Source organism: Peromyscus leucopus, chromosome 19 (genome assembly GCF_004664715.2).
Source record: "Peromyscus leucopus breed LL Stock chromosome 19, UCI_PerLeu_2.1, whole genome shotgun sequence".
NCBI classification, from domain to species: Eukaryota; Metazoa; Chordata; class Mammalia; order Rodentia; family Cricetidae; genus Peromyscus; species Peromyscus leucopus.
This window is the reverse complement of record NC_051079.1, coordinates 25,963,657-25,975,956: the sequence shown is the minus strand read 5'-3', so window position 1 is coordinate 25,975,956 and position 12,300 is coordinate 25,963,657. Positions and strand designations below refer to the sequence as shown.

General features: G+C 35.9%; 1 protein-coding gene across 9 annotated transcripts in view; it reads right to left on the bottom strand.

Annotated features, from left to right (window-relative positions):
* The window catches only part of LOC114705084 (ankyrin repeat and KH domain-containing protein 1), a 118,595-nt gene that overhangs the window by 39,264 nt on the left and 67,031 nt on the right, over nucleotides 1-12,300 (bottom strand). For 6 of the 9 annotated variants that reach the window (XM_028886733.2, XM_028886736.2, XM_028886734.2 and 3 more), the window contains exon 15: nucleotides 5,271-6,029. The exons of 2 other annotated variants lie outside the window; for them this stretch is intronic. In XM_028886733.2, coding sequence (XP_028742566.1) covers nucleotides 5,271-6,029 — 759 coding nt within the window. Of the gene's footprint in view, nucleotides 1-3,757; nucleotides 4,526-5,270; nucleotides 6,030-12,300 lie in introns of those variants that run through there. One more of the 9 variants, XM_028886741.2, reaches the window with a different exon arrangement.

Sequence of the window (12,300 nt, the reverse complement as noted above, 5' to 3'; positions counted from 1 at the left end):
AAAAAATCAATATACAATCTGAATTAAATTTTTACACTGTTCAAAAGGAGGGCAATAGAAGAACCAAATAGAATTATTTTAACCTGACTTTTTATGAAACCAAGCAATATTTTGCATATGGTATAAAATAATAATAAATCTTAACATAAAAATTTTATTGCTACTAGGTAGGCAAAATATGTTGCAAAATTTTATCACTTAGTGGACATGGTGCTACCCACCTGTAAATCCTAGTACTTGGGACATAGAAGCTAGAGTTTAAGTATCAGGAGTTTAAGGCTAGCCTGGACTACACTACATGAGACCCTGTCTCAAAATCAAACAGGAATCCCAGGCCTGGTAGTACTAGTTTTTAACCGAGCTGCTCCAAAGGCCAAGTCATGAGGATCACAAGTACAAGGCCTGCCTGGATATAGGGTGAATTTAAGGACACTGAACAACTGAGTGAGATCTTATTTTAAAATCAAAAAACAAACTAGGCTGAGGTCATAGAGGACTTCCCTAACATTTGTGATGTCCTGGGCTAAATGCCCAGTAACTCAAAAAAAAAAAATAAAACAGCAGAAATTTTTATTGTTATCAGATAAAAGTTTCATTTCAATTAAAACCTAAGTAACACTTTAATCCCAGAACTCAAGCAGGTGGAACTCACAGATTCACCTGCCTCTGCCTTTGAGGGTGAGGCCAACCTGGTCTACCAGGACAGCCAGGGCTACATAGAGAAACCATGTCTTGAAAAACAAAATGAGGGCTGGAGAGATGGCTCAGAGGTTAAGAGCACAGGTTGCTCTTCCAGAGGTTCTGAGTTTGTTCCTGGCAACCACATGGTGGCTCACAACTATCTATAATGAAATCTGGTGCCCTCTCTGGCAGGTAGGGATACGTAAAGACAGATCGCTGTATACATAATAAGTAAATAAAAAAAAGAAACAAAATCAAAGCTTAAAAATTAAATATTAACATTAGAGGTAATTATTACTTAAAATATCTTATAAATCCCTACAAAATAAGGATTTCCTAATTCTTTTGTAAAAAGAATTATTTATTTTTATTTATTTTATGTATGTTATATATGTGTGTGTGTCACATGTATATTCAGATGCCTATGGCTAAAATTTTGATCTCCTGAAATTGGAGTGGTTGATCTTTGTGTGTATATATGTGTGTAAGAGACAGGATCACACTATGTAGCCCTGGCTGGCCTTGAACTCTATGTAGATAAGACTGGCCTTAAACTCACAGAGCCTTCTGCCTCTGCCTCCTGAATGCTAGGATTAAAGGCATGTGCCACCATGTCCAGATCTACTGGTGACTGTGAGCCACCTGACATGGGTACTGGGGACTAAACTTGGGTCCTTTGGAAGGACAGGACATGCTCTTAATCTCTTAGCCATCTCTCCAGCCCTAAGTTTTTATCTTTCAACAATGATCACTCAGTGTCATTTAAAGCAAATCACATTAAAACTGTAATTTAAACAAATGCATCAAAGTGCCAACAGTAATACTGTATTAGACACAAAACTACAGTAAAACTCACATACATATCAAATCTTAATATAAAAATAAGAGTAATTGTTGTAAGAAATAATAGAATTTTTAAGATTAAATTGCAGAACTTTTATTCAAATGACTAATGCTCACTCTCTTTTTATTTATAAAAGTCAGGATCTTGCCAGGTGGTGGGGGCACACTTATATATATATATATATTTTAATTTTAAATGCCGAATGTCATTTATTGAAGGAGGGAGGAGGTCTTAAATACAGGCTTACAGCACTATGGGAGAACCCCGGAGGGCAGAAGTTCACTACTGATGTTTTACAATCTTGCATCTAAGCTGTTAATGCCCATTATTCAGGATACACAGACAAGGAACTTCCCTTTAGCATTCAGAAGGGTGGAACCTCCCAGGGAATTAGCAGAGGGAGGATATCAAGGTCAAGGTCCGAAAGCAAGGCAACAGTTACCCAAAATGGGGGCCAGGGACCTACAGGTTCCCCTTTTATTAAAAAATGAGTTTCTGACTTGGGTTGTGTGGGACGTCAGCAGGTCACCTTACCCGTCATGGAGACGCCTGTCCAGGCCACACAGGTGCTCTGTCTTAGGTTGGTTGGTTGGAGGGGAGGGGGACACACTTTTTAATCCCAGCACTCAGGAGGCAGAGCCAGGCGGATCTCTGTGAGTCCGAGGCCAGCCTGGTCTACAGAGTGAGATCCAGGACAGGCACCAAAACAACACAGAGAAACCCTGTCTTGAAAAAACAAAACAAAACAACAACAACAACAAAAAAAAAGACAGGATCTCACTATGTAGCTCTAACTAGCCTGGAACTAGGATCTGCCTGCCTCTGCCTTATGAGTCGCCAAATTCAAGGTGTGCACCACCATGCTCGGTTTCAAATAATTTCTTAAATATGGCTGAACTGAGGGAATTTCTACACTTAAGCACTTAATAGCACTTGCAAAGCAGATGGATGTAGAATTATTAAAGGTGAGAAGGAACTCCTGAGTCTGGGAAATGTACAAGGGGGATACTCTATACTTCCCTTCTCTAAGCTTCAGTTTGCAACAGAATTGAGGTGGGAAAATCTATTTTATGGGAGGATTTAAAACAGCCTGAGATGGTGCATATAAAGTAACTACCACAAAGCTTGCGGATGGTAAGTGCTCCATAGGTGTAAATAATTGATATTTTTAACCAGTCCTCTTTACATATTAATGAAATTTTTATTAAATGCTTTCTAGAATTGCTCAACAGTTAAAACTATTTTGAATTTCTTTAAATTGCTCTAAATTTCTAGTCCTAACTTTTTTTTTTTTTTGGTTTGTTTTTAACCTAAACATTTTCCTTCCTTTCCTTTTTGTTTATTCGATACAGGTCTTGTATAGCCAGGACTGGCCTTGAACTTGACATATAGTGAGGATGACTCTGAACTCCTGATCCTTCTGCTCCTGCTTCTCAGGTGCTAGGATTACAGTCAAAAAACCCTGCCCAAGAAGAAATGGCTATTAAAACTAATGAAAACTGGCAAAATACAAACGAAAAATTATAAATAACAGATCTAATAACTGCTCCCATGAGCATATGTACAATTAAAATTTCATATTAATTTGATATACATTTTAACTTTTGAGATCACTTGCTATTATGGTAACTACTAAAAGCCTAGTGCTTTCAGAAGAAGGAGACGGGGGTACCATGTTCCTAATCAAGATTAAATATCCTGTTTAGGACCATAGAGAGTATGACATATTAGCTATAGGCCAAGTTAATAAACAAGTTATAACATTTATAAGTTATTTATAACAATTCATTAATTATCATGAAAATATTTTGAGAGTAGAACAGCAATAATGAGAAAACATTCTTAAAGAGAGAAATTTATATTTCTTATGGAAAGAAATATATATATATATATTCTCCAAAGTGAAACTTTAAGATACACATTATTCTCTCTTTCACTAATGAGAATAAATTTAAGTAGAATTAATTCTGTTTATGGCTTGCTCCATAACCCTACTGAGAAGCTCAAATGTTTTACAACTATAGAATTAGCTATTAAGCTTGTGTAATTTTTGTCACTGTCAATTAAGAACATTAGACTTGGGAAAAATAATTTTAAGTGAGACATGTCACCATCTTGAACAGAGAATACAATTATCTCCATGCATTTCAAAACAGATAAACTTCATAAAATGGAATTTTATTTATCAATTTAAAAGTTAAAACTTATTTAAAATCTGATGAGTAGTTAATGTCAAATATATATTAAATTTTATTATGTCAATTAACATATAACACTAAAAGATGTTTTCTAAGGTAATTTCTTTTTAAAGTTTCATATGAACTCTGTAAAAGATCAATTCTATTTAAAAACATTTCAGTGAAATAAAAACTTTTAAGAAACATCTGTCATAATTAGTATAACGTTAACTACAAGTTTCCTTTAGAGCTGTTTCTGTGAAAGTAAATTTGACTTAAGAAGTTCTATAAATCAAAAATATAAAAATTCAATTTAAAGAATAAAGATCCTAACCCCTTAAAATATTTCCCAGCATTTGAATTTTAAGAAAACTAGACATTTCTCTTCTGAACAGTACTACCTATTACATGGCAGAGGAGCCTCAAAGGCAAAAATGACATCTATAACCAATGGAAGTAACATATATAACCAAGAAAAATTTCTGATTTAATCTTATTGCACATTTGTAAAGATTCAGTAATGATTAGGAAGACTAAAGGCTCACAAAAGAAGAAAGGAAACTGGGATAGTATAATTGGGGTAGGAAGGGGAGGAGAATATGACAAGAGGAAACAGACAACAATAAGGAAAAAAAATGTTGCAATCAAGAGACAGAGGACTGGCCTGCCTTTGAATATCACTCCAGCTACATCTTAGTTCTTGGTCTTCATCCACTGTCAACAGCCATTCTGGCTGCAATTCTGAACTGGGCTCTCATGGAGGTGATACATTCACCAGCCATCTTTAGGAAGGTAAATGATTAATTGCACTGTTTTCCCACTGCTGCAAGGACAATGAAAGGGAAAGTAAACTTGTGCACCTCATTTCATATCTAGTTGTAATTTTCCACATAACAATAAACAGAAACATACACTTTAAGATTATTAGTCCTTCTTTCAGTGTGTATGTGCATGAATGCGCATGTATACACGCACACCCTTCAGTGTGTCTTATGCTTGTTCATCATGAGTTTACACAAAAATTCCACTCTCTAAAACATCAAGTACAATAGTTTAAATGTACTTTAATCTTCTGAACACAAACTCTATACCACGGAATGTTCAGCTTTTCCCATTTAATTAGAGATAATTAAATTGGTCTAATAACAAAAAGCAGTGTCATTTAAAATTCTCATGTCCAAACATGAAATTCACAGGCAAGAAAATTAAATGGGTAGCCTTACCTGCTTATTTTTAAATCATATAAGAGATTCTAATGAGTGATCCTATCCAGGAAGTAAGAGTGGCTTTGATAGCAAATTTCTAAAGGATTATGGTAACTTTATTTGTCTTTGAAATGTGTGTGTTTGTTTGTTTGTTTCTAAATAGAAAAGGGGAAACACCCTTAATGTGTTAGTGTTACTGGACTTAATCAAATTGGCTTTCAAAATTCCTAAGGAACCCAAGTAATTTTACAAACACAATTGTAAAATAGAGAAATACAAAGTCTTTTGTTTTTGAAGGGGCACTTAAAGAAGTTGAGCACACAGATTAGAGAGAAAGTATTTTAGATATATTTCTTAACCCACCTGCTATCAGGTCATCAAGAGTGTCGGTAAGCGTCTGGGCTGGAGTTGCAACCATGAGTCCATCTGGCTCTTGTACTAACAGCCCCTGCTCATGTCCAGCAATAGCAATCTGAGGCTGTCCTATGATCTGCTGGTTACCTGATACTTTCTGAAGCACAAGAGAATTTGTCCCATTAGAACCTAAGTCACTGGAAAAGTTACATTGTGGAGATGATAGAGGCTGGACTGGGACAAAATCAATTTGTTCTGCTGATGGTGGAGACTGTTGCTCATCACCAATACCATGATCTTTACATAAGACTGCATCAACCTGGAGTGATTCTGAAGAGTGATCCTCTGGGAGACTGCCTTCTTCTTCCCCTGCCACGGAGACTCCTCGATGAGAGCACTGCTGGTGTGGAGACTCTGGGTCTCTCTGACCTTTGGCTTCCAAGTATTCTTTGGTAAACTGCTGCTGTGTTTTCATCTGCAATTGCCTTTCCACTTTCTGCAGTTCTTTCAGTATTTTCTTCTTCTTCTGGACTTGTTCTTCTCTGTTCTTTTTAAGTTCTTCAATCTTATCCTTGTTCAGAGGCTCACCTTGAATTAACTCCAATGACTTAAGCTGTGCTTTTTCAATTGCACTAATTCTTTGTCCCAGTTCATTCAGCTTGCCTTCAGTCTCCTCTACTATGCACTCCAAAGGCTGGTATGGGTGAAAAGGTGGCAGTAGGTCCTGATCTGCTACCTGCAGGGAACTGGACTTCTGCTTGGATGCACCTAAGCACATGAAAAATGTTTGAAAAAGTGCCATGCTAAAAAAATGAAAGAAAAAAAGAAAAGAAAAAAAGAAAGAAAAGAGAAAACAAAAACAAAACAACCAAAAACCAGAGTCTCCAAAACAAAAACACACACACAAAAAAAAACATATCCCTCCCCTCTCCCAGACTTCCTTCCCCAAACCATTGTAACTAACGCTATAGGATGATTCAAAAGTCACACCAGTGGAAGGTAGATTAAACCTGAACTATCTCATCTGTTTTCACATAGCATAAACTGGGGATGATATCAACCCAAAAACTGAATTTAAAAAAATCTACTTTTAAGTGTAGGAGGATTTTAGAAATTATGATGGGACAAAGAGAAAAAAAGAAAAAAAAAAAAAGAATCTCAGAATTTTGCTGATCAGGATGGACTTTTTAATTCTAGCTAAGCATGTTAGCACACACCTTTAATCCCAGCACTCAGAGGCAAGCAGAGGGGTCTCTGTGAGTTCCAGGGAAGCCTAGTCTACATAGAAAATTCTAGGTCATCCAGGGCTACACAGTGAGTATCTTGGCTCAAAGAAAAAAACAAAAACAAACAAATAAAAAACCCAACTAACAAAACAAAAGGAAAATACCTAATATAAATCAGAATAAAATGGCATTCAGAACAATATTAATATTAGTTTAATTGCTCTTTCAGAGTAATTATTTTAGGAATAATTATACAAATAAAATTTACTCCAAAAGAACAAGATATAACAAATATTTTTTAAGTTGGCAAAATAGTTCTATTCTTATACTAAAATACAATGTGAAATCAGTTTCTCAAGACATTGTCTTCTTTAGACAGGCATGGCAGCCCATATGCCTGTGAAGTCAACACTCAGAGAACAGAATAGAAGAATCAGGAGTTAAGGGTTATACTCAATTATATAGCTGAATTTGAGGTTAGCCTGAGCTACCTGGAAACTTGTTCTCAATAAACCAAAGATGAGTCTTTATAAAATTCTCCATTAAAAAGTCTAACATTGTTATACCTAAACACTGTATTAAACTTCTACCACAAAGGATAATTTAAACTAATTTTAAATAAACCTTCCAAATAATATCCACCTAAGAGAGGAACAATGCATGTTATTAATAGGGAGAAAAATCAGATATTCCATATAGGAATACTCATATTGAAACATATTTTTTTAAAAAGAAAACATTATTTAAGGTTATTAAATATATTTGTTTCTTATAACAAGTCTGCTGAAAAGTAATTATTAATAGCCTTAAAGAGGATAAATAAAAATTTTGATATACTTCTTGACTTGTTCAAGCAAATTCAGGAAGAACTAGGACTACTTGGGGAGAGAGGACAAATTTCCAATGCATCTAACAACATAGATGAAACTTCAAAAGCATTGTGCTAAATTAAGATGCCAGACACGATATTATATACTGCAAAATTCCACTTACATAAAATTTACAGAGAAAAGGCATACATAAGATAAAAAAGAAAGTAGTGGCCTTGGGGTATGGCAATGAGAATAAAGTTCAAATGCAAACAGGCACCAGATCTTTTGGGGGCAGTTAAAGCTAAGTGGGAACTGTGTGGAGCAGTAAATGCCTGAAATTCCATCAACTAGGAGGCAAGAGGATCAAGACTTTGAGACCAGCCTATGCTACACAGTAAGACTGACTGTCTCAATGTCAAGAGTAACAACAATGAGGACCCCTCGAAACTTGATAGTTATGATTGTCACTGAACTTGGCCAATTTACCAAAACATACTGCACTGCATATTTTAAAATGAGTGAACTTCACAGTTAAAAACAATAAAGCTATTTTTAATTTAAAACTTTTTATTTACTTAATTATGTGTATGGATGTTTTGCCTTCAAGTATGTCTGTGCATGCCTGGAACCCATAGAGGCCAGAAGAGAGGGTCAGATCCATTGGAACTGGAGTTCTCAGAGCTTGTGAGTAGCTATATAAGTACTGGATATTAAACCTGGGTCCTCTGCAAGAGCAACAATTGCTTTATACCACAGAGCCATCTCTTCAGTCCCCAGTAAAGGTATTTTCTTTTTAAAAAGAGAATTGGGTAAAATAGCTGACTCTTCTGAATTGTAGTTAATATTAAAACCACAAGTCATTTAAAATTTGTTTTGTTCTTTTTGTGTAAGATTGAGTCTCAGTTGGCTGTCCTCAAACTCAATCTCAGGGCTCCAGTATCTTGTGTGCTGGAGGTCAAGTATACACCATCACATTCAAGGATTTTTTTTTCTAACATTTTATGTATTTATTTGTTTGTTCAGGGAGAGGGAAGAGAGGGAGAGCACGTGTGTGTGTTCATGTAACAACATATTGTGGAGGTTAGAGGACAACTTGCAGGTGTCAGTTTTCTTCCTTCTACCATGAAGGACCCAGGGATCAAATTTAGGTCATCAGGCTAGGAGGCAAATGTCTTTTCTCTGTGAGCCATTTTGCCAGCCCCCACACAAGAAATTTTAAAAGAAAAAAAAAATCATCTTATACCAAAAACCATTCTCAAGTTTAAAAGACTTATACACTAAAAGAAAATAAGAGATCTTAGAACTACATGCCAGGCCTGACGGCACACACTTATAATACTAGTTCTATAGCAAACTAAAGGAAGAGGATATGGAATTCAAGGCCAACACAATTAAGACCACATCTCCAAAAAATTGAATAAAAACTTTAGATAGGCCGGGCGGTGGTGGCACACGCCTTTAATCCCAGCACTCGGGAGGCAGAGGCAGGCAGATCTCTGTGAGTTCGAGGCCAGCCTGGGCTACCAAGTGAGTTCCAGGAAAGGCGCAAAAAGCTACACAGAGAAACCCTGTCTCGAAAAACCAAAAAAAAAAAACAAAACAAAACAAAACAAAACAAAACTTTAGATAGTTCAAACATATGCAGTATATGTTTTAACTTACTAAAAGGATCCGAGGTTTCCCTTTGGTCAGAAGACTAGCTTCAGTACTACACTGCAATCACTTTCAGAGGCTTACTTACTCCCTAATACAAATTTAGCAAAGCACATCATATTGAATTTCATGTTCCTACTTGAGCAAAGTGGTAGGAAAAGACTATTCTTTTAGAGCAAAAGCCATTAGATTTGAGTGATAATTTGATTATTACTTTCATAAGACCTTAAAGGAGCCAAATGTTTTAACAATTAATGGAAATAAAAAGGTAAAATTAGAACAAATAGCAATGTATAAATTCACTAGCACAGCAAGTAAAACTTTCAGTTTCATGAGTAAATGTAATGACATAAGCAGAGTAAATGTAAAGACTCAGCAAAGATTGAATATGTCTTAAAACTTTCCTAATATAGTTGTGCTTGCACCAGGATTAAGGCTGCCCAGAAGGTAAATTATATTATGACTACATTGGACATTCACAGATAAGATGATCCAAAACAAGAGAAGAATGATTACTAATGGCACACTCAACTGTATTAGAAATAGTACATGGAATTAAAAGAAGCATTTCATAGAACAGAGAAGTATATATAGAACATATGTAGCATTAAAAGTATTATGTAGGGGCTGAAGAGGTGGCTGTTCTTCCAGAGGACCTGGGTTCAGTTCTCATCACCCAAGTTGGGCAGCTCACAACTGCCTGTAACTCTGGTTCCTGGGTTCCAACACCTCTTCTGGTGCTCATGGGCACTGCATGCACATGGTATGTAAAAATATACTCAGTTGCACATGCATGCACATTAAATGAAAAAAATTCTTTTAAATGTATGACAGTGGGCCAGCAAGATGCCATATCTGCAAGCCTAATAACCTGAGTTTGATCCTTAGGGCCTATGTGATAGAAAGAGAAAACCAACATCCTCAAGTTGTCCTTTGATTTCCATACATCATGACATCTGTGCATCTGCACGTACATATACATAACAAAATGAAAACATAAAAAAATTAAAATATAATGCATAAAAAGCAGTTCTTCTTCAAAGAGTCAATAGTTGAAATATCCAAAGCTAGGGAGTTAAAATTATCTAGACAGGGACTCATCAAAGCACTAACACAATCTATAATTATCTCCATAAACCATGGGTGGTAAAAACAGTATGTCACCTGAAGCTAGAGAGATACCAGTTAGTGGGTAAAAATTTTGGCAAGGGTTCATTTGACAACAAAAATTTAATATGAAGCATTAAAAGACGCCAGAAAATAAGATTTCCAACTTCAAATATTTCCCATTGATATATATATATATATATATGTTTTATATACATACATACATATATATATATGTATGCATATATATAAAACATATCAAGTACAATTTAGAAGTAGAAGGAGTCACCATCTCTTTTGGTTTGGCTTCTATCCTATGCTTTTTGTTCCCTCTAAGCTTTCCCCCCCTAGTAAAAAAACTAGAAAAAGTATGCACTAGAAACTGTGGTCTATAGCAGTTTGAAATCACATTTATTGCTGGGTTGTTGTTTTTAGTTTTTTGTTTTGTTTTGTTTTTTAATTTTCTGTTGCTGGGGACTGAACTGAGGGTTTTGTGCAAGCATTTTTCCACTGAGTTACATCCCCAGACCTATGCTTCTGTTGCAGCGTTGGGGAGGGAATTCAGAGTCTTGTGCATGGTAGATGTTTTATCACTGAGCTACACTCCCCCACCACTGATGTACATTCATTAACTTACTTATTTTTATGGGCAATGGGTAAGTGAGATTCGCACCTGCGAAACATTTAGCCCTCTATTGAAATGAACTTAATATTATTATTTTCAAGTCTATACCAATGAATTAGTACAATGTGCAATTAAAAAAAAAATGACCAAAGAAAAACATTTGTTATCTACAGTTTTAACATAGAAATCTCTTAACCAAGATGTCCAAAGATAGACCGTCTATGTTTCACGATAACAGATTCACCCAACCTATCTCTTTTTAGTAAAAGTAGTTATAAGTAAAAGCACGTTGGTAAGTTTAGGCATGCATAAACTTACATAAACATGATTACATGAATAAAAATTAGTAGAGATATTAGTAAAGTTTACAGAAGAAAATTCAATTTGAATTACAACATACACAAATTTTTCTATATAGTTTAATAATTTCTCATAAAGACACGAGAGTTCATTGACACTGACTCCAATAAACAACTCTGGAGGTGAGGCAGCACACATTTTCCCTTACACCTCTGTTTGGGTCTCTCTCTCTAAACATTGTCAACCTGAAGTACAACTTTAAAAACTGCTCTTTTAAAGACAGTCTCACTGTGTAGCCCTGGCTGCCCGGAAACTCTCTATGGGGACTAGGTTGGCCACTAATTCAGAGACCTACCTGTCTCTGCCTTCTAAGTGCTGGATTAAAAACAGGTATCATCACATCAAGCCTTTTTTTGTTTTATTTTGAAACAGGGTCTTGCTTGTTTGTCGTCTAGGCTAGTCTTGACCTGACAGTGATCCTCCTGCTTCAACTTCGCCTGTGCTAGGATTAAAGAATGTGCTACCAAGCCAGGTTCATTACTATATCTTGATTTCTTTAAAGTACATATTATATTATATTTTAAATTATACATTATATTCTTTAATTATAATGTCAGTTTCATTTTTGAGACAATCCCTCAGTCAAACCTGCCGTGACCTCCTTCCTCATCCTCCTGCTTGCACTCAGTGTGTATGTGTCCTCCCCATACATACACACACACACACACACACACACACACACACACACACACACACACACACACACACGGTATGGGCTAGGGAGATGATTTAGTCAGTAAGGTGCTTGCTGTACAAGCATGAAGACCTTTATCTGGATCCACATAAAAAGTTAGGCATAGCAGCCCAAGCCAGTAATCTCACCAATGGGGAGGGAGAGACAGGAGGGTCACTGGGGCTGCTGGCCAGCTAGCCTAGTCAAACTGGTGCGCTTCAGTCACTGATCCTATCTCATACAAAAATGAGGTGGAGAATGATACAGAAGAAATCAACACAGAGGAAAGTAGTGAGCATTGTATAAGAACTTGTAAGACAAAGAATGTGGACTTCAGATACACTGGGAAAATAACACAAGAAAAAACAGAAGAGTTATAATGACAAAATACTAGGAACTGAGTGTGATTAATTCAACCCTACACTTGAAGTCTTGAAAGAGAAGGAAGTGACAAGTCAGAAGGAAACAATAACAAAGTACTATAGTTCACAGAACTATAGCACTCTTTTATAACTAAAGTTCACCTCTCAAGAAGGTTTAAGCTACATAAAAGATATGTTGGGCTAGGGGTATATATTTCAGT